The sequence below is a fragment of the Lagenorhynchus albirostris genome, chromosome 3, assembly GCF_949774975.1.
Source record: "Lagenorhynchus albirostris chromosome 3, mLagAlb1.1, whole genome shotgun sequence".
Classification (NCBI taxonomy): Eukaryota; Metazoa; Chordata; class Mammalia; order Artiodactyla; family Delphinidae; genus Lagenorhynchus; species Lagenorhynchus albirostris.
The window spans coordinates 156,800,543-156,820,232 of record NC_083097.1 but is presented as its reverse complement, the minus strand read 5'-3'; the positions used below and the strand labels follow the sequence as shown (position 1 = coordinate 156,820,232).

At 37.7% G+C, this 19,690-nt stretch overlaps 1 protein-coding gene across 4 annotated transcripts in view; it reads left to right on the top strand.

The window, feature by feature from the left end:
* Positions 1 to 18,888, top strand: part of NLRP3 (NLR family pyrin domain containing 3) — a 54,481-nt gene extending 35,593 nt beyond the window's left edge. For all 4 annotated transcript variants that reach the window (XM_060146611.1, XM_060146609.1, XM_060146610.1 and 1 more), the window contains 3 exons: positions 14,178 to 14,348; positions 14,853 to 15,023; positions 18,228 to 18,888. In XM_060146611.1, coding sequence (XP_060002594.1) covers positions 14,178 to 14,348; positions 14,853 to 15,023; positions 18,228 to 18,327 — 442 coding nt within the window. In that variant the 3' untranslated portion in view covers positions 18,328 to 18,888. The remainder of the gene's footprint in view (positions 1 to 14,177; positions 14,349 to 14,852; positions 15,024 to 18,227) is intronic.
* Positions 18,889 to 19,690: the final 802 nt, after the last annotated feature.

Here is a 19,690-nt window from a genome sequence, read left to right as displayed (position 1 = left end):
GCTGTATCAGTTTATATTCCCACAAACAGTGCAAGAGGGTTCCCTTTTCTCCACACCCTCTCCATCATTTGTTGTTTGTAGATTTTCTGATGAAGCCCATTCTAACTGGTGTGAGGTGATACCTCATTGTAGTTTTGATTTGCATTTCTCTAACAATTAGTTATATTGAGCACTTTTCCTTGTGCTTCTTGGCCATCTGTATGTCTTCTTTGAAGAAATGTCTATTTAGGCCTTCTGCCCATTTTTGGATTGGGTTGTTTGTTTTTTTAATATCGGCATGAGCTGTTTATATATTTTGGATATTAATCCTTTGTCCATTAATTTGTTTGCAAATATTTTCTCCCATTGTGAGGATTGTCTTTTCGTCTTGTTTTTGGTTTCCTTTGCTGTGCAAAAGCTTTTAAGCTTCATTAGGTCCCATTTGTTTATTTTTGTTTTTATTTCCATTACTCTACGAGGTGGATCAAAAAAGATCTTGCTGTAATTTATGTCAAAGACTGTTCTTCCTATGTTTTCCTCTAAGAGTTTTATAGTGTCTTGTCTTACATTTAGGTCTATAATCCATCTTGAGTTTATTTTTGTGTATGGTGTTAGGGAGTGTTCTAATTTCATTCTTTTACATGTAGCTGTCCCATTTTCCCAGCACCACTTATTGAAGAGACTGTATTTTCTCCATTGTATATCCTTGCCTCCTTTGTCATAGATTAGTTGACCATAGGTGCGTAGGTTTACCTCTGGGCTTTCTATTTTGTTCCATTGATCTATGTTTCTGTTTCTGTGCCAGTACCATATTGTCTTGATTACTGTAGCTTTGCAGTATAGTCTGAAGTCAGGGAGTCTGATTCCTCGAGCTCCGTTTTTTCCCCTCAAGACGGCTTTGGCTATTCTGGGTCTTTTACATCTCCATACAAATTTTAAGATTTTTTGTTCTAGTTCTGTAAAAAATGCCATTGGTAATTTGATAGGGATTGCATTGAATCTGTAGATTGCTTTGGGTAGTATAGTCATTTTCACAATGTTGATTCTTCCAATCCAAGAACATGGTATATCTCTCCATCTGTTGGTGTCATCTTTAATTTCTTTCATCAGTGTCTTATAGTGTTCTGCATACAGGTCTTTTGCCTCCCTAGGTAGGTTTATTCCTAGGTATTTTATTCTTTTTGTTACAATGGTAAATGGGAGTGTTTCCTTAATTTCTCTTTCAGATTTTTCATCATTAGTGTATAAGAATGCAAGAGATTTCTGTGCATTAATTTTGTATCCTGCAACTTTACTAAAGTCACTGAGTAGCTCTAGTAGTTTTCTGGTGGCATCTTTAGGATTCTCTATGTATAGTATCATGTCATCTGCAAACAGTGACAGTTTTACTTCTTCTTTTCCAATTTGTATTCCTTTTATTTCTTTTTCTTCTCTGACTGCCATGGCTAGGACTTCCAAAACTATGTTGAATAATAGTGGTGAGACTGGACATCATTGTCTTGTTCCTGATCTTAGAGGAAATGCTTTCAGTTTTCTACCATTGAGAATGATGTTTGCTGTGGGTTTGTCATATATAGCCTTTATTATGTTGAGGTAGGTTCCCTCTATGCCCACTTTCTGGAGAGTTTTTATCATAAATGAGTGTTGAATTTTGTCCAAAGCTCTGTCTGTATCTATTGAGATGGTCATATGGTTTTTATTCTTCAATTTGTTAATATGGTGTAGCACATTGATTAATTTGCATATACTGAAGAATCCTTGCATCCCTGGGATATATCCCACTTGATCATGGTGTATGATCCTTTTCATGTGTTGTTGGATTCTGTTTGCTAGTATTGTGTTAAGGATTTTTGCATCTATATTCATCAGTGATATTGGTTTGTAATTTTCTTTTTTTGTAGTATCTTTGTGTGGTTTTGGTATCAGGGTGATGGTGGCCTCAGAGAATGAATTTGGGAGTGTTCCTTCCTCTGCAAATTTTTGGAAGAGTTTGAGAAGGATGCGTGTTAGCTCTTCTCTAAATGTTTCATAGAATTCACCTGTGAAGCCATCTGGTCCTGGACTTTTGTTTGTTGGAAGATTTTTAATCACAGTTTCAATTCCATTACTTGTGATTGGTCTGTTCATATTTTCTATTTCTTCCTGTTTCAGTCTTGAAAGGTTATACCTTTCTAAGAATTTGTACATTTTTCCCAGGTTGTCCATTTTATTGGCATAGAGTTGCTTGTAGTAGTCTCTTAGGATGCTTCGTATTTCTGTGGTGTCTGTTGTAACTTCTCCTTTTTCATTTCTAATTTTATTGATTTGAGTCCTCTCCCTCTTTTTCTTGATGAGTCTTGCTAATGGTTTATCAATTTTGTTTACCTCCTCAAAGAACCAGCTTTTAGTTTTATTGATCATTGCTATTTTCTTCTTTGTTTCTATTTCATTTATTTCTGCTCTGATCTTTATGATTTCTTTCCTTCTGCTAACTTTGGGTTTTGTTTGTTCTTCTTTCTCTAGTTCCTTTAGGTGTAAGGTTAGATTGTTTATTTGCCATTTTTCTTGTTTCTTGAGGTACGCTTGTATAGCTATAAACTTGTCTCTTAGAACTGCTTTTGCTGCATCCCATAGGTTTTGGATCATCATGTTTTCATTGTCATTTGTCTCTAGGTATTTTTTGTTTCCTCTTTGATTTCTTCAGTGATCTTTTGGTTATTTAGTAATGTATTGTTTAGCCTCCATGTGTTTGTGTTTTTTATGTTTTTTTTTTCCTGTAGTTCATTTCTAATCTCATAGTGTTGTGGTCAGAAAAGATGCTTGATATGATTTCAGTTTTCTTAAATTTACTGAGGCTTGATTTGTGACCCAAGATGTGTTCTATCCTGGAGAATGTTCCGTGCGCACTTGAGGTGAAAGTGTAATCTGTTGTTTTTGGATGGAATGTCCTCTAAATATCAATTAAATCTATCTGGTCTATTGTGTCATTTAAAGCTGTTTCCTTATTTATTTTCATTTTGGATGATCTGTCCATTGGTGTAAGTGAGGTGTTAAAGTCCCCCACTCTTATTGTGTTACTGTCGATTTCCTCTTTTATAGCTGTTAGCAGTTGCCTTATGTATTGATGTGCTCCTATGTTGGGTGCATATATATTTGTAATTGTTATATCTTCTTCTTGGATTGATCCCTTGATCATTATGTAGTGTCCTTCCTTGTCTCTTGTAACATTCTTTATTTTAAAGTCTATTTTGCCTGATATGAGTATAGTTACTCCAGCTTTCTTTTGATTTCAATTTGCATGGAATATCTTTTTCCATCCCCTCACTTTCAGTCTGTATGTGTCGTTAGGTCTGAAGTGGGTCTCTTTTAGACAGCATATGTATAAGTCTTGTTTTTGTATCCATTCAGCAAGCCTGTATCTTTTGGTTGGAGCATTTAATCCATTCACATTTAAGGTAATTGATATGTATGTTCCTATGACCATTTTCTTAATTGTTTTGGGTTTGTTTTTGTAGGTCCTTTTCTTCTCTTGTGTTTCCCACTTAGAGAAGTTCCTTTAGCATTTGTTGTAGAGCTGGTTTGGTGGTGCTGGATCCTCTTAGCTTTTTCTTGTCTGTAAAGCTTTTAATTTCTCTATCGAATCTGAATGAGATCCTTGCCAGGTAGAGTAATCTTGGTTGTAGGTTCTTGCCTTTCATCACTTTACGTATATCATGCCACTCCCTTCTGGCTTGTAGAGTTTCTGCTGAGAAATCAGCTGTTAACCTTATGGGAGTTCCCTTGTATGCTATTTGTCATTTTTCCCTTGCTGCTTTCAATAATTTTTCTTTGCCTTTAATTTTTGCCAATTTGATTAGTATGTGTCTCAGTGTGTTTCTCCTTGGGTTTATCCTGTATGGGACTCGCTGACCTTCCTGGACTTGGGTGGCTATCTCCTTTCCCATGTTAGGGAAGTTTTCGACTGTAATCTCTCCAAATATGTTCTCGGGTCCTTTCTCTCTCTCTTCTCCTTCTGGGACCCCTATAATGCAAATGTTGTTGCATTTAATGTTGTCCCAGAGGTCTCTTAGGCTGTCTTCATTTCTTTTTATTCTTTTTTCTTTATTCTGTTCTGCAGCAGTGAATTCCACCCTTCTGTCTTCCAGGTCACTTATCCATTCTTCTGCCTCAGTTATTCTGCTATTGATTCCTTCTAGTGTAATATTCATTTCAGTTATTGTATTGTTCATCTCTGTTTGTTTGTTCCTTAATTCTTCTAGGTCTCTGTTAAACATTTCTTGCATTTTCTCAATCTTTGCCCCCATTGTTTTTCCGAGGTCCTGGATCATCTTCACTATCATTATTCTGAATTATTTTTCTGGAAGGTGGTCTGTGTCCACTTCATTTAGTTGTTTTCCTTGGGTTTTATCCTGTTCCTTCATCTAGTACATAGCCTTCTGCCTTTTCATCTTGTCTATCTTTCTGTGAATATGGTTTTTGTTCCACAGGCTGCAGGATTGTAGTTCTTCTTGCTTCTGCTGTCTGTCCTCTGGTGGAGGAGGCTGTCTAAGAGGCTTGTACAGGTTTCCTGTTGGGAGAGACTGGTCCTCTCTCTGCTTACTTTGTCTGTCTGTTCTTCCATGCTATTTACTTAATCTATTAGAGCTCTTAGGGTATTAGTTATAATTATTTTAAATGCCTGGTCTGATACTTTCACATTCCTGCCATATCTGACTCTGGTTCTGATGTTTCCTCTGTTCTTCAACCTTTATTTTTTGCCTTTTAAACTGTTTTGTAACTTCTTCTTGAATCCTGGACATTATGTACTGTGTAGCAGGAACTACTCTAAATAGAACTTTACTAATGTGGTAATGAAGTGTGGGAAGAGTTGAAGCATTCTATAATCCTATGATTAGGTTTCAGTCTTTTAGTGAATTTATACCTCTGGACTGTTAATTCTCAGTGCTTTTCAACTGCTTCTCAGTTTTTTCCCCCCCTTCTTAGCAGAACAGGATGCCTAGAGTAGGCTGAAGCTGAGTATTTCCCTTCCCTAAGATCAGTTAGACTAATATTATCCCAGCAGGTTAGGCTTTGGGCAACTATTTTCTCTTGAAGACAAGTATTGTTGAAAAGAACAGAGTTTTCTGGTATATAGGCATAGGTTAATTTATTGATCTTTGTTTTATTGTGCTTCACAGACATTGCAATTTTTACAAATTGAAGGTTTGTGGCAACCCTGTGTTGAGCAAGTCTATTCGCACCATTTTCCAATAGCATTTCTTCACTTTGTGTCTCTGTGTCACATTTTGGTAATTCTCGCTGTATTTCATACTTTTTGATTATTATTATATTTGTTATGGTGATCCATATGATCAGCAATTTTTGATGGTTCCACTGTAACTGTTTTAGGGGCACCACAGACCACACCCATATAAGTCAGTGAACTTAACTGATAAATGTTGTGTGTCTTCTGACTGCTCCACAGATTGGCTGTTCCTGTGTCATCTCTCTTCCTCTCAGTGAGCCTCCCTATTCCCTGAGACACAACAATATTGAAATTAGGCCAATTAATAACTCTACAATTCTTCTAAGTGTTCAAGTGAAGAGTCAATCAATATGGCAAACTTCATGGTTGTCTTTAAAAAAAATTATTGAAGTGTAGTTGATTTACAATGTTGTGTTAGTTTCTACTGTACAGCAGAGTGACTCAGTTATACATATGTATACGTTCTTTTTCATGTTCGTTTCCATTACGGTTTATCACAGAATGTTGAATATAGTTCCCTGTGCTCTACAGTAGGACCTTGTTGTTCACTGTTGTCTTATTTCAAGACATTGCCACAGCCACCCTAAACCTCAGCAACCACCATTCTGATCAGTCAGCAGACATCAACACTGAGTCAAGACCTTCCACTAGCAAAGATTATGATTCACTGAAGGCTCAGACGATGGTTAGCATTTTTTTAGCAATAAAGTATTTTTTAATTAAAGTATGCATATTGTTTTCTTTAGACATATTGCTATTGCACACTTAATAGACTACAGTACAGTGTAAACATAACTTTTATATGCACTGGGAAACCAAAAAATTCGTGTGACTAATTTGGTTGCAATATTTGTTTCATTACAGTAGTCTGGAACTGAACTGACAATATCTCTGACATATGCTTGTATTTTAAAATGGTTCCTTTACTCCTCCCCATACTGGAAGCACAGAGGGATTTTCCCCTGATATTTAATGTGAGAACTTGGTTGAGCTCCTGAAGGTAAAACTCACAAAAGTATGCAGGTCCCCTTATGACGGGGTCCTCTGGTGTTTTTATTGTTCAGACTTGTCCAAAACTAGCCTTTATTTTTTTGTCAATTACAATTCAGGTTTTCCTCCCTGGGCACTGATTCCCTCAGAGGTTTAAGCTCATGGGTTTCAGGAAGTTATGATTCTTTGTATTTGTATTTTCCTCTGTGTCTCCCCAATTTTGGGGGCAGCAAATTGTGCTGTGGCCATACTTCTCGTGGATTTAAGAAGTATTGTTGATTCGTCAGCTTGTTCAGCTTTTACCTTGTTGTTAGGACGGAATGGCAACTTCTAAGCTTTCTACATGCTGGCCTGGAAACTGGAAGTCCTGCTTGTGAGTTTTTTAATTACAAAAGTAATACATGCTTAATGTGAAAATGTTAAATAATACAAATACATGAAGTAAGAATTGAAAGCTCCTTTTCAGCTCACTTCCCGAGAGAACCATTTACAGCAGACTGATGAGCAAACTTCCAGACATTTTGTTATACACGAACAATCATCCATCCATTTATCTGTCCATCTACCCATCCATCTTAATACACTCTGTGTATTGGTTTTCTAGGGCTACTGTAATAAAGTACCACAAAAGGAGTGGCTTAAGCAACATTTATTTTTACTTTTTTTCTTTCAATTTTATTGGCATATAATTGAAGTACAGCACTGTATAAGTTTAAGGTGTATAGCATAATGACTTGACATACATGTATTGCAAAATGATTACCACTCTTAATATCCATCACTTCATATAGTTACAAAAAATGTTTTAGAATTACTGTTTTAACAACTTTCAAATATACCATACAGCAGTGTTATCTATAGTTATTACTTTTCTTTTTGATGACGGCCATTTTAACAGACATGAGGTAGTATCTCATTGTGGTTTTTATTTACATTTCCATGGTGAGTAGTCCTGTTGAGCATCTTTTCATGTACCCGTTGGCTATTCGAATATCTTCTTTGGAAAATATCTATTCAGGCCCTTTGCTCATTTTAAAATTGGATTATTTGCTTTTTTGATATTGAGTTATATGAGTTCTTTACATTTTGTATATTAACCTGTTATCAGATACATGATTTGCAAATATTGTCTCCCATTCTGTAGGTTGCCTTTTCATTTTGTTGATTATTTCTTTTGCTATGCAGAAGCTTTAGTTTTATGTAGTCCCATTTGTTTATTTTTAATTTTGCAGCTAATACTTTAGGAGTCATATTTAAAAAATATCATTACTAAGACCCATGTCAATGAGCTTTGTTTTCTATATTTTCTTCCAGGAATTTTATGGTTTCAGGTCTTATCTTTAAGTCTTTAATCCTATTCGAGTTGATTTTTGTGAGTGATGTATGAAAGGGGTCTAGTTTCATTCTTTTTCATGGGAATATCTAATTTCCCAAGCACCATTTATGGAAGAGATTGTCTTCTCCATTGAGTATTCTTGGCTCCTCATCAAATATATGTTGACGGCATATTCATGGAATTATTTCTGGTCTCTGGATCCTGTTCCATTGGTCTATTGTCTGTTTTTATGCAACTATGATACTGTATTGATTACCATAGCTTTACAATATACTTTGAAATTAGGAGGTATGATGCCTCTAGCTTTGTTCTTCTCTTTCAGGATTACTTTGGCTATTCTGGGTCTTTTATGGTTCCATATAAAATTTTTTTTTATAATTTTGAAAATGTTTATTTGTTTATTTTCACCCATATAAATTTTAGAAGTGTTTTTTCTACTTCTGTGAAAAATTCCAGTGAAGTCTTGATAAGTATTGCATTGAATCGGTAGATGTCTTCAAGTAGTATGGACATTTCGATGATATTAATTCTTCCAATACATGAACAAGGGATATCTTTCCGTTTGTTTGTGTCTTCTTAAATGTCTTTCACCCATGTCTTATAGTTTTCAGTGTAGAGATCTTTCACCTCTTTCTTTAAGTTTATTCCTAAGTATTTTATTGTTTTTGATGCTACTGTAAATGGGATAGTTTTCTTTATTTCTTTTTTATATAATGTTATTAGTGTATAGAAATGCTACTGGCTTTTGGAAGGCAGCTATGCTCACCACTATACCACCAACGCTACATGAAATGTTACTGACATTTGTATGTTGATTTTGTATCCTGCAACTTTACTGAATTCATTGATTAGATCTAACAGTTTTTTGGTTGAGTCTTTAGGATTTTCTATATAAAAATCATGTCATCTGTAGAGTCAATTTTACTTCTTCCTTTCCAATTCTGATACATTTATTTCTTTTTCTGGCCTGATTGCTCTTGCTAGGAATTTCAGTACTATGTTGAATAGGAGTGGGGAAGGTGGGCACTTTTGTCATGTTTCTGATTATAGAGAAAATCCTTCAAAATTTCACTGTTGAGTATGATGTTAATTGTGGGCTTGTAATATATGGCCTTTATTATGATGGGGTATGTTCCTTCTATACCTAATTTGTTAAGGGTTTTTATCATGAACAGATGTTGAATTTTGTCAAATGCTTTTTCTGCATCTACTGAGGTGGTCATGTGATTTTTTATTTCATTTTATTAATGTGATGTATCACATTGATGGATTTGCATATGTTGAACTATCCTTACATCCCAGAGATAAATTCCACTTGATCATATTGCATGATTCTTTTTTTTTTTTTTTTGGCTGTGCTGGGTGTTCATTGCTGCGCATGGGCTTTCTCTAGTTGCAGTGAGCAGGGGCTACTCTTCATTGCAGTGCGTGGGCTTCTCATTGTAGTAGCTTCTCTTATTGCAGAGCACAGGCTCTAGGCACACAGGCTTCAGTAGTTGTGGCACATGGTCTCAGTAGTTGCAGCTCGCAGGCTCTAGAGCACAGGCTCAGTAGTCGTGGTGCACGGGCTTAGTTGCCCCGCGGCATGTGAGATCTTCCTGGACCAGGGATTGAACCCGTGTCCCCTGCATTGGCAGGCAGATTCTTAACCACTGGACCACCAGGGAAGTCCCGCATGATTCTTTTTTTTTTTTTTCTCTACCCCCGCATGATTCTTATAACGTGCTGCTGAATTCAGTTTACTAGTATTTTGTTGAGAATTTTTACATCTATATTCATCAAGGAAATTGGTCTCTGGTTTTCTTTTCTTATAGTGTCTTATCTGATATCAAGGTAATGCTGGCCTCATAAAATGAGTTAGGGAGTGTTCCCTCCTTTTTGAGGTTTGGAAAAGTCTGTGGAGAATTGGTGTTAATTCTTCTTTAAATGTTTAATAAAATTCAGTAGTGAAGCCATCTGGTCCTGGACCTTTTTTTTGCTCAGAGTTTTTTTTTTATTTCTGATTCAATCTCCTTACTAGTAATTAATCTGGTTAGATTTTCTTTTTCTTCCTGATTCAGTCTTGGTAGCTTGTATGTTTCTAAGAATTTTTCCATTTCTTCTAGGTTGTCCAGTTTGTTATAGTTTTTTATAGCAGTTCTTATGATCTTTTGTATTTTTGTGATATCAGTTTTAATGTCTCCTCTTTGGGTTATAATTTTATTGATTTGTGTTTTCTTTCTCTCTCTCCTTTTTTTTGGGAGGGGAGGTTTCTAGCTAAAGGTTTGTAAATTTTATCTTTTCAAAGGTCCAACTCTTAGTTTGTTATTTTTTTCTATTATTTTTTTACTTTTTATTTTACTTATTTCTGCTGTAATCTTTCTTTTTTTTTTGTGGTATGTGGACCTCTCACTGTTGTGGCCTCTCCCGTTGCGGAGCACAGGCTCCAGATGCATGGGCTCAGCGGCCATGGCTCACAGGCCCAGCTGCTCCATGGCATGTGGGATCTTCCCAGACTGGGGCACGAACCCATATCCCCTGCATCGGCAGGCGGACTCTCAACCACTGCGCCACCAGGGAAGCCCTGCTGTAATCTTTTATTTCCTTCCTTTTGTTAACTTTGGGCTTTGTTTATTCCTCTTTTTCTAGTTCCTTGAGGTGTAGAGTTAGTTGTTTAATTAAGATCTTTCAATTTTCTTGATGTATGCATTTATGGCTAGAAACTTTCCCATTAGAAATGATTTTCCTGCATCCTATAAGTTTTAGTATGTTGTTTTAAATTTGTTTTTGACTCAAGATATTTTATTGCCCCTATAATTTTTCTTTGACCCATTGGTTGTTCAGAAGAGCATTGTTTAATTTTCATGTATTTTTGAGTTTTTCAATTATCCTCCTGTTATTGATTTCTAGTTTCATACCATTGTGGTCTGAGAAGATACTTGGTATAATTCCAATCTTCTTGAATTTGCTAAGACTTGTTTTGTGGCTTAACATATGATCTATCCTAGAAAATGTTTCATGTGCACTTGAGAAGAATGTTCTGCTATTGTTAAAATGTTCCAAACAAAATTTATTTTGTCTTAGTAATGGAGGCTAAAAGTCCAAGATCAAGGTGTCGGCAGGATTTGTTCCTCTGACAGCTGTGAGGAAGAATATGTTCCATACTTCTCTTCCCGATTCTGGTGGTTTACCGGCAATCTTTGACATTCCTTGGCCTGTAGATGTATCACCTCAGTCTTAGCCTTCATCTGCACATGGTGTTCTCACTGCGTTGGTGTGTGTCTATCTTTGAGTTTAAATATCTCCCTTTTATAAGGATATCAGTCATATTGGGTTAGGGCTTACCTTAATGACCTCATTTTAACTAATTACATCTTCGATGACCCTACTTCTAAATAAGGTCATATTCTGAAGTACTGGGGGATAAGACTTCAATATATGAAATGTTGGGGGACATGATTCAACCCCAAACACTCTGTCTATCCAAACTGGAATCATTATGAGACCATTTTTCCATGCTTTACTTTTTTCATTTATTGTGGACACATTGTCATGCTGGTATATACAGATCTACAGATTTTGGCATAATGCTCTATACTATACATTATGGTAATATATTTAGCTGCTCATTGAATAATGAACCTTTGGATGAGTTTCTACTTTTTCACTATTACAAATAACTCTGCAGCAAGCATATTTATATATACAACTTTATGTGTGTGTATTTGTTTTCAGACAGATACCTACAAGTGGAATTAATGAGGCAAAACTTTGAGGCATTTTATATTTTGTTAGGTATAGCCAACATTTCTTTTCTTGAACTTTAGGTCTTTCTCTCTGGCTGCATATTGCCCCTGCCCCTTCCACAATATTACACAAGCATCACACACTAAGCATTTGCAAAATTCTTTATTTCTTGTAACTTTTTTCCCACCCCTCTCCTTTTTCTTGTCCTCTCTATTCTGCCTTGTTGAATAGTGGGACTTTCCAGAGAGCTGACAAGTAAACAGAGGCTAATTCTAATCTTGTGTTTACTTTCAATTTCCTCTGCCTCTCATCTTTCTTTTACATAACAACAGAGGGAATTTTCTGAAATGCAAATTTGATAATACTGGGCTTTCGCTCAAAAAACCTTCAAACGTTCTTCTTTGAAATCAGGGTAAATTTGGTATATCTTAGCTTGGCACACAAGGCTATCCCTGATCAGCCCTAGATTGCTGCTTCTTCCCTCTTGCCTACCACACCTCTCACTCTTTTGAGTCATACTGAAGTTTTAGTTCTAAGAACCTGGCCCACTCTTTCCCCCTTCTTCACCCTTGTATACCATTTTCCTTTTGCCTGAGGGTTACCCTTACTCTCCCATTCCTACTGACCATCTAGAAAACTCCTTCTTATTCTTCAACTGATTTCTCTGATCCTCAGTTTTTCTATTTAGAAATAGATATAAAAACAACACGTGCATCTTTGTTTTGTAATAATTCAATGAAGTAATCCTATTTAAAGTCATCATCACACAGCCAAGCAGTTAGTAGATACTCAATAAATGTTAAATCTTCTTCCTCAATTTTCTTTGTGAGACATTTTTGTGACATAAGACATATCATTAGTAAATTAAAAAAAAATCAGTAACAAGATAGTACATGGAAAGACATCTATGTTCAGTAAATGTAGATCTGAGTCGAATGGATTGGGTGAAACCAAGATATATGATGTTGGTTACATTCTTCTAATCTAGTGGTTTGGTTGGTAGGGCTTGGTTGTTTGATTTTCTAAACATTTCATTATGTACTCTATGTACCCATCACTCAGTCTCAGTGGTTACCAACATTTTGATAATCCCGATGTGACTTATTCTTAACAAAACCACCCTATCTACTTGTAATTGCTGCCACTTCACTTCTCCTCAAACAGCTGTTCCTAATACTTTTTAGCCCTTTTCTGGAAATAGTAGTAAATCTTACTATTCTGTAACTTTCAAAATATTCTTTCTTTTCCTTTTTGAGGACCATCTCTAGTCTTCTGGAATGGTCTTCATCTTTGCCAGTGTCTTAGTCTATTTGGGCTGCAGTAACAAAAATACCATGGACTAGGTGGCTCAAACAACAAACATTTATTTCTCACAGTTCTGGTGGCTAGAAATCCAAGACCAAGGTGCCTGTAGATCACCTGGTTCCTGGTGAGGACTCTATTCTTGGCTTGCACACAGCCACTCTTGCTGTGTTCTCACATGGTGATAGTGGGGAGGCAGCTCACTGGGGTCTCTTTTAAAAGGGCACTAATCCCATCATGAGGATTCTACCCTCAAGATCTAATCACGTCTTAAAGCCCCCACATTCCATTGGATTGGCCAAAAAGTTCTTTCGGATTTTTCCATAAGATGTTACAGAAAAACCCAAATGAACTTTGTGGCCAACTCAATCATACCGTCACATTGAGAGTTAAGATTTCAACATATGAAATTTGGAGGAGGGGGGACTACAAACATTCAGTCTATGACAGCCAGAAATCCTGAAAATCCCTTCTGCATGTTCACTGAAGATCCTCTGATAAGATTCTCCTTAGCTAGAAAGAAGAACTTACTATAACCCACTCGGTTGTTTTTGTTCATCCCTCTTGGGCTTCGTTTCCCTCTTTGTCTTGCTTACTCAGTCTTTTTTGTTGTGATTCATTCTTCACTGGGAAGATGGAGACTAGTGGATGGATAATTATTTCTGTTTCCTTTTGGTCATCTGTTCATGCTATGCTGTCTGAACCACTTCTTTCTGTCTTTCTATTTTTTCTGATTCTAAGGCACCTTGGAACTTAAAAACATGTCATTGTTAAGAAGGAAATGTGACCACATGAGATATTCTTAAATCAAAGCTTTGTTGAAGGCCTAGCCCATGTGACTTTCTGTATACTGTATATTACTCTCTGAGCTTCTAGGCAGGAGTGACACAGCTCTCCATTTCAGAGCCCTTATGCTCTTGTTAGGTGATAGTATATTCTCAACTTGACCCAAGAGTAGTACATCAAAAATCTTAGTTCCACTGCAAATAATGCAAACCTAGGGCTTTGTACTCTGAGAGGCCATTTAAAAGGCAGAAGTTAGTGTGCAATGGACAGAAGGGCCAATAGAGCAGGGGATGGCTCTAGAAGGTGTAAGTCTGGGTCCCCTCTCTACCAAATACTCTCTCTTTGACCTTAAAAGCAACACATGATTTGATGAGCTTCAGCTTTCTAATCTGTAGAAAATATTCAATAGTTACAGCTGCACTGCCACCTTGCTTGGTTGGTATAAGAATCAAATAAGGTAGGCCTCTGCAGTGTTAATATAATAATAATGAGAATTATTAGTAAGAGACAATCTGGGATGTCTTTCTGGAAGAAGTGGTAGTGAGGAACATGTATGGTCAGAGGGAATACGTGTAAGAAGGAGGAATGTGGAGGGAATTGCTTTTGCTCTGTCTCTCCTGCTGATCCCAGGAAAGCATCTGCTAAGAAATCATTTGTCTCTCTTATGGGGCAAGAGATAGAGAGTCTTGCTCTCCTCAGATTATATCCAAGATGCTGGCCTTTAACTTGAAGCATGAAGCTTTTCAGATAAAATGAAGTTCCTGTGTTGAGACAGCTGTGCAATGTTCAAGGAAGTCTGGGCACTGAGGATTCTTCTCCCTGTTCCTTCTACAGGTTGGTGAATTCTGGCATTACGTCAGGTGGTTGTGTAGCTCTGTGCTCGGTGCTCAGCACAAACAAGAATCTCACACACCTTTACCTACAGGGCAATGCTCTTGGAGACGTGGGGGTCAAGCTACTCTGTAAGGGACTCTTACATGCCCACTGCAAGCTTCAGGTGTTGGAGTAAGTCTCTGAGCTTATTACAGTAATGGGAATGCATGGTGGCTACAGGGAAGGGGATAGTTGAGGGGAATGTTGATGAGATCATCTATAGCTGAGAGTCTTCCTAGGGCTTGGCTTCTTACAGGATTATGGGACTAGGAGGACCTGTACTTTTAGATGGTGTAAAGGTAAATACTGAAGTTCCTTTCACCATAAATCCCTCTACCACAAAAGAGTGGGGGTGGTATGGCACTAGTGTTTTAGGAAAATCTGGGGGGAGACACAGAATTTGGGAAAAATCATTTCATAAACTGCTGTTAATCATTTGAACTACAAAATCCAGTAGACTGGAAAAAATATTCTCATCTGAAGAGGAGAGTATGATAACCCTTGGCACATAAGACAGTTCCAAGCTTGTTAATCCTGAGCCTTTCCTGCATTTGAAATATTGCAGGCTAAGATCTGGAAGACCTGCAGAGGATAATTTAAGGGGACATTTTCTTGAAATCACCTTCTTTCTTGCAGATTAGACAACTGCAGCCTCACGTCACACTGCTGCTGGGGTCTTTCCACACTTCTGACTTCTAACCAGAGCCTGCGAAAGTTGAGCCTAGGCAACAATGACCTGGGTGATCTGGGGGTCATGCTACTCTGTGAAGTGCTGAAACAGCAGGGCTGCCTCCTGAAATGCCTGAAGTAAGTGTGCTCTGTAGAGATTTGTGTGGCAGGGCTCCTATTGCTAAGGAAAAGTTGGCCAGTTTGCAAAATCCAAGTTGGTTTCATTTGCACTCTGGGTGAGGTTGGGCCTGGGCCAGTTGCAGATTTATATATGTATACAATAATTGAGTCATGAACTATGTATTCAATTTCATCCAGACATTTAGAATAATCAAGGTTCATCTGGGTGTGAAAAGACCTTTCATCCATATTCCTGAAAGAAACACAAGTCCCAATGAAAAATAGCCAAAGGGAATTGTATTTCTGTGCAAGGTATCATACTTTGTAGAACTAGACCTGTCCATGGGTCATCCTTATTGCAAAGGTCCTTGCATAGTAGGGGTGTTGTTGGTCTTGTTTCGGAGAATTTCTAAATAGAAAGTGCTCCAGAAACATCAAGATTAGAAATTCCATAAACTTTGGCCTGTCTTCAGGGTGTTGGGACCGTTGGCTCCTTTCCATCATCAATGATACCACTGAGGTACACATTACCTTGCTAGTAAAAGCTTCCTAATTAGTTTCATAAGTTCTGTCAGCTCTGACGATCACAGTCTCCACTAAAGACATTTCTTTCACTTGGTTTTAGGGTCAACACACTTTCCTCTGGATTTTCTCCTACTACATTGGCTGTTTCTGCTCAGTCTCCTCTGGCATCCCTTCATCATTCTGACCTTTACATACTGAATCCCCAGGACTCAATCACTGGGTTAAGTTTTCTCCTTTACACTTTCTCCCTTGTTTACATCACAGTCTAGTCTTCTGGTTTTATCATATATGTGCTGTTCCCCTCCCCCCAGTTCATATCTCCATGAATTCCATGTTCAAATGCTTGTCTCACCTTTCTACTTGGATGTCTAATAAGCCTCCCAAATTTCACATGTCCAAATCCAAACCTGTGCTGTTCCCTTCTGTCTAAAATCTGCTTCTTCCCTATCTCAGTCAATGGTAACTCAATCTGAATTGTTCAGGTCAAAACAATCCTGGTGTCATCTTTGACACATCTTTTTCCTTATGCACATATCCAATCCACTGGCATGTCCTGTTAACTCTGCTTTCACAGCATGCCCACTCATTGACCACTTTTGCCAGCTTCATGGCTCCTACCCTAGTTCAAACCATCGTCACCTCTTGTCTGGACTGTCCTGGTAGCATTCTGTCAGGCTACTCTGCATCTACCATTGCAGATGGAGGGTGTAGCTAAAACATCAGAGCATATCACTCCGACCAACATGCTTCTATCACAAAGTAAGAGCCACAAACTCATGGCAGTGTCTAAGGCCCCATGTGATCTGGCTCCTGCTGTTTTTGCAAAGTCATCTTCTAACGCTAGTTCCTTCTGCTCCACGCTCACTGGTTTCCTTGCTATTTCGAAAAACACTGTCACCTCCGAAACTATGCACTTGCAGTTCCCTCTGCCTGGAACTTCCCCCCTTTGATATCCACATGCCTTATTCCTGTGCATCATTAAATTCTCTGCTCAGGGTTTTCTCTGTGAGTCTGACTGTACCCATCCTACTGAAAATAACAGCCCAGCATGCCTTTCTTCTTCTCTGCTTATTTTCCTCCATAGCGTTGACCATCATAATACATGCTATATCATTTTCTTGTTTATTTATTATCTATATCTTACCCCTAGTTTATAAATTCTGTTAGCCCAGAAATTTGTGTCCTTGTCCATGGCCTCAAGGCTGAGAACCAATTGGAATACAGGTTTGAATAAACAGTAGTTCAGATCAGCGTTGTATCCTTGTGTGGACAGAGTGGAGCATGTTTCTTGCAAGAAAAGCCATTTCTAGAGCTAAGAGAAATAGGAACAAAAGGAATTATTGGTCAGGATGAAGCTGGGGACATTGCTGTATGTGGGCTAATTGACCTAGCCCTGAAGGACACTCTGGAGATAAGGGACAGGCTCAAAATAGACTGGGGAATCCATGGATGCAGTCAACCTGTCTTGTGAGCTCAGGTTGCCATAACAAAATAGCATAGACTAGGTGCCTTAAGCAAATCATAGACATTTATTTCTCACAGTTCTGGCAGCTGGAACACCCAGGATCATGGTGCTGGCTGATTTGGTTTCTGATGAGAGCTCTCTTCTGGGCTTGTTGTGTCCTCCTGTGTACACACACACACACACACACACACAGAGAGAGAGAGAGAGAGAGAGAGAGAGAGAGAGAGACAGAGACAGAGACAGAGACAGAGACAGAGATAGACAGAGAGTGTGTGCTGTGGTATCTCTTATTATAAGGGCACTAATCCCATCATGAGGACCCACCCCCATGACCTCATCTAACCCTCATTACCTCCCAAAGACCTCATATCCAAATACCATCACATTGAGGGTTAGGGCTTTAACATATGAATTTTGAAGGAACACAAACAGTCCATAACACAACCAAATCAAGATTATTAGAAATGATTCAGGACAAATGGTATGATTTCTTAGTTAAGTTGCAAGGGAAATTTAAAAAAGAGAGAAGGAGGAAGAACTGATATCAAAGAAGACTTGAGAGGCATACCAAGCAATTACAATGTGTGGACCTTTTCTTTTTGGCTGCGTTGTGCGACTTTCAGGATCTTAGTTCCCCCACCAGCAATTGAACCTGGGCCATGGCAGTGAAAGCACCAAGTCTTAACCACTGGATTGCCAGGGAATTCCCAATGTGTGGACTTTATATGGCTCCTGATTAAATGAACATAATATAAAAGTTTTATCAGACAATTGAGGAAGTTTAAACACTGATTGGACATATATTGATATTTAGAAATTATTGTTAACTTTTTTGGATGTGCTAATGGCATTGCAGTTATGTTTTAAATGTCTGCATTTAGTTTCACACATTGAAATACTTATAGATGCATGAACTGCTGTGTTTAAGATAATCCACTGATGTGAGGAGTGGGTGGGTGATAGATGAAACAAGATTGGCCATGAGCTGTTAACTGTCAAACATGGGTAATGGGATTCATTATACTATTCTCTCGATATTTGCACATGTTTAAACATTTCCAAACTCGAAGGTTAAAAATATTGAATATCACAGAAACCACATTAGGCATGAAGTGCAGCATTGGAAAGCTTAGACGTGTGAGGCTAAGTGAGGAGATGAGATTTTTAAAGCCAAAAACTGAAAGTGTTTATTTGAAGAGTACAATCCAAAGCTTCTCTATTTACTTTTACAGGTTGTGTGGAATGTATTTCAATTACGATACAAAACGTGCGTTAGAAACACTTCAAGAAGAAAAGCCTGAGTTGACCATTGTCTTTGAGCCTGCTCGGTAGTGGTGGAAGCAGGGCTGCCAGACGCCAAGGTTCTTTGCCTCCCCTGCCATCTAGGTGTGGATAAGTGGTAGTGAATACTCCTCCAGCAGGGTTAAGACCACCACACTGTGATTCTTCTGGTCCAGTGAGGAAGAGTGGAAGCTTGCTGATGGTGCCTTTGCCTAGAGGATGTGAGCATCTCCTTTACCTCTGGGTTGAAGACACCAGGGCAATAAAATCATCAAACAACACAGGTCTCACCATAGTGCCTCAGTCAGAGGATGTGTTCCTCTTGGTGACCTCATGTAACTAACTCATTCAATAAAGCACTTTTTCTTTCTTTTTCTCTTTTTGCTCTAGCTCTCCTTTCCCTCATATCTTGCCCCCCCCCCCTTTTTGGTTACTTTTGACTGTATCATTCCTCCTGCCATCTTTCTCTTAACTGACCAGAACAGAATGAGTTAACTGTATATTATGTTGCAATTTTGTGGCGGCAACTTATTTATTTTTAATCTTTGAACATTTATATTTTCTAATAAAATAATTCATTTTATTGTATTGTAGCTGGTTGAAAATTTGGAAAATAGAAAAACTTTATTGTATTTATTGAGTTAATTTGTTTCCTTTCCTTAATTTTAAGAGAGGGTGCCTAGAAATCTTTTTACTTATTTATCTAAACTACTAAAGATAAATTAAATTGCTTCATGTATTAAAAAAGTCTCTTTGCCAAACGATTCAATTGTAATGAATAAGGAAAAAAAAATGTCTTATCCTAACTCTGATGGTTGAAATTTCAGCTCTGGTAGGACAGGAGGTTGAAATCATGCAAAAGAAAGTTTTAGAGTAGAGGGAGCCTATATTCATAAATAGAAGTATTACGTAGAAGATGCATTTTGCCTTCAGTTATAAGAACTTATCTTGGATTTATCACATTCCAGGAGCATTTCATCTACCACACTTCACATAGCATTAAATCATTAATATATATTGAACGATTGCTTCTCCACACATGGAGCAACTCTTAAACCACATGGAATTTTTCAGGATGGAAATACCACTTTCTTTTTCAAATGAGTCATCTAGACCTCTGCTTGTCAAAGTATAGCCTATGGACTGTTGATGTAAGGAGATTTTGCAAGAATGTAAATCAATCGAATTACTAAGTATGCTTTTTAGATGAGCTGACTTTTTTCATGATAAGACTTTTTCAGTAAGGGAAGCAGTATGTGATTTATATTCTGGTGCAAATTCTTTTTCTAGTCTAGGACTAGCACTTTTGAGTAACTCTGATCTCTATATTTGCTTTTTTGCATCTTAGTGAAGTGAGATATTGCAGACTGCCTCTCTGCCACAAACACCTTGACATGCAGGATAAAACATAATT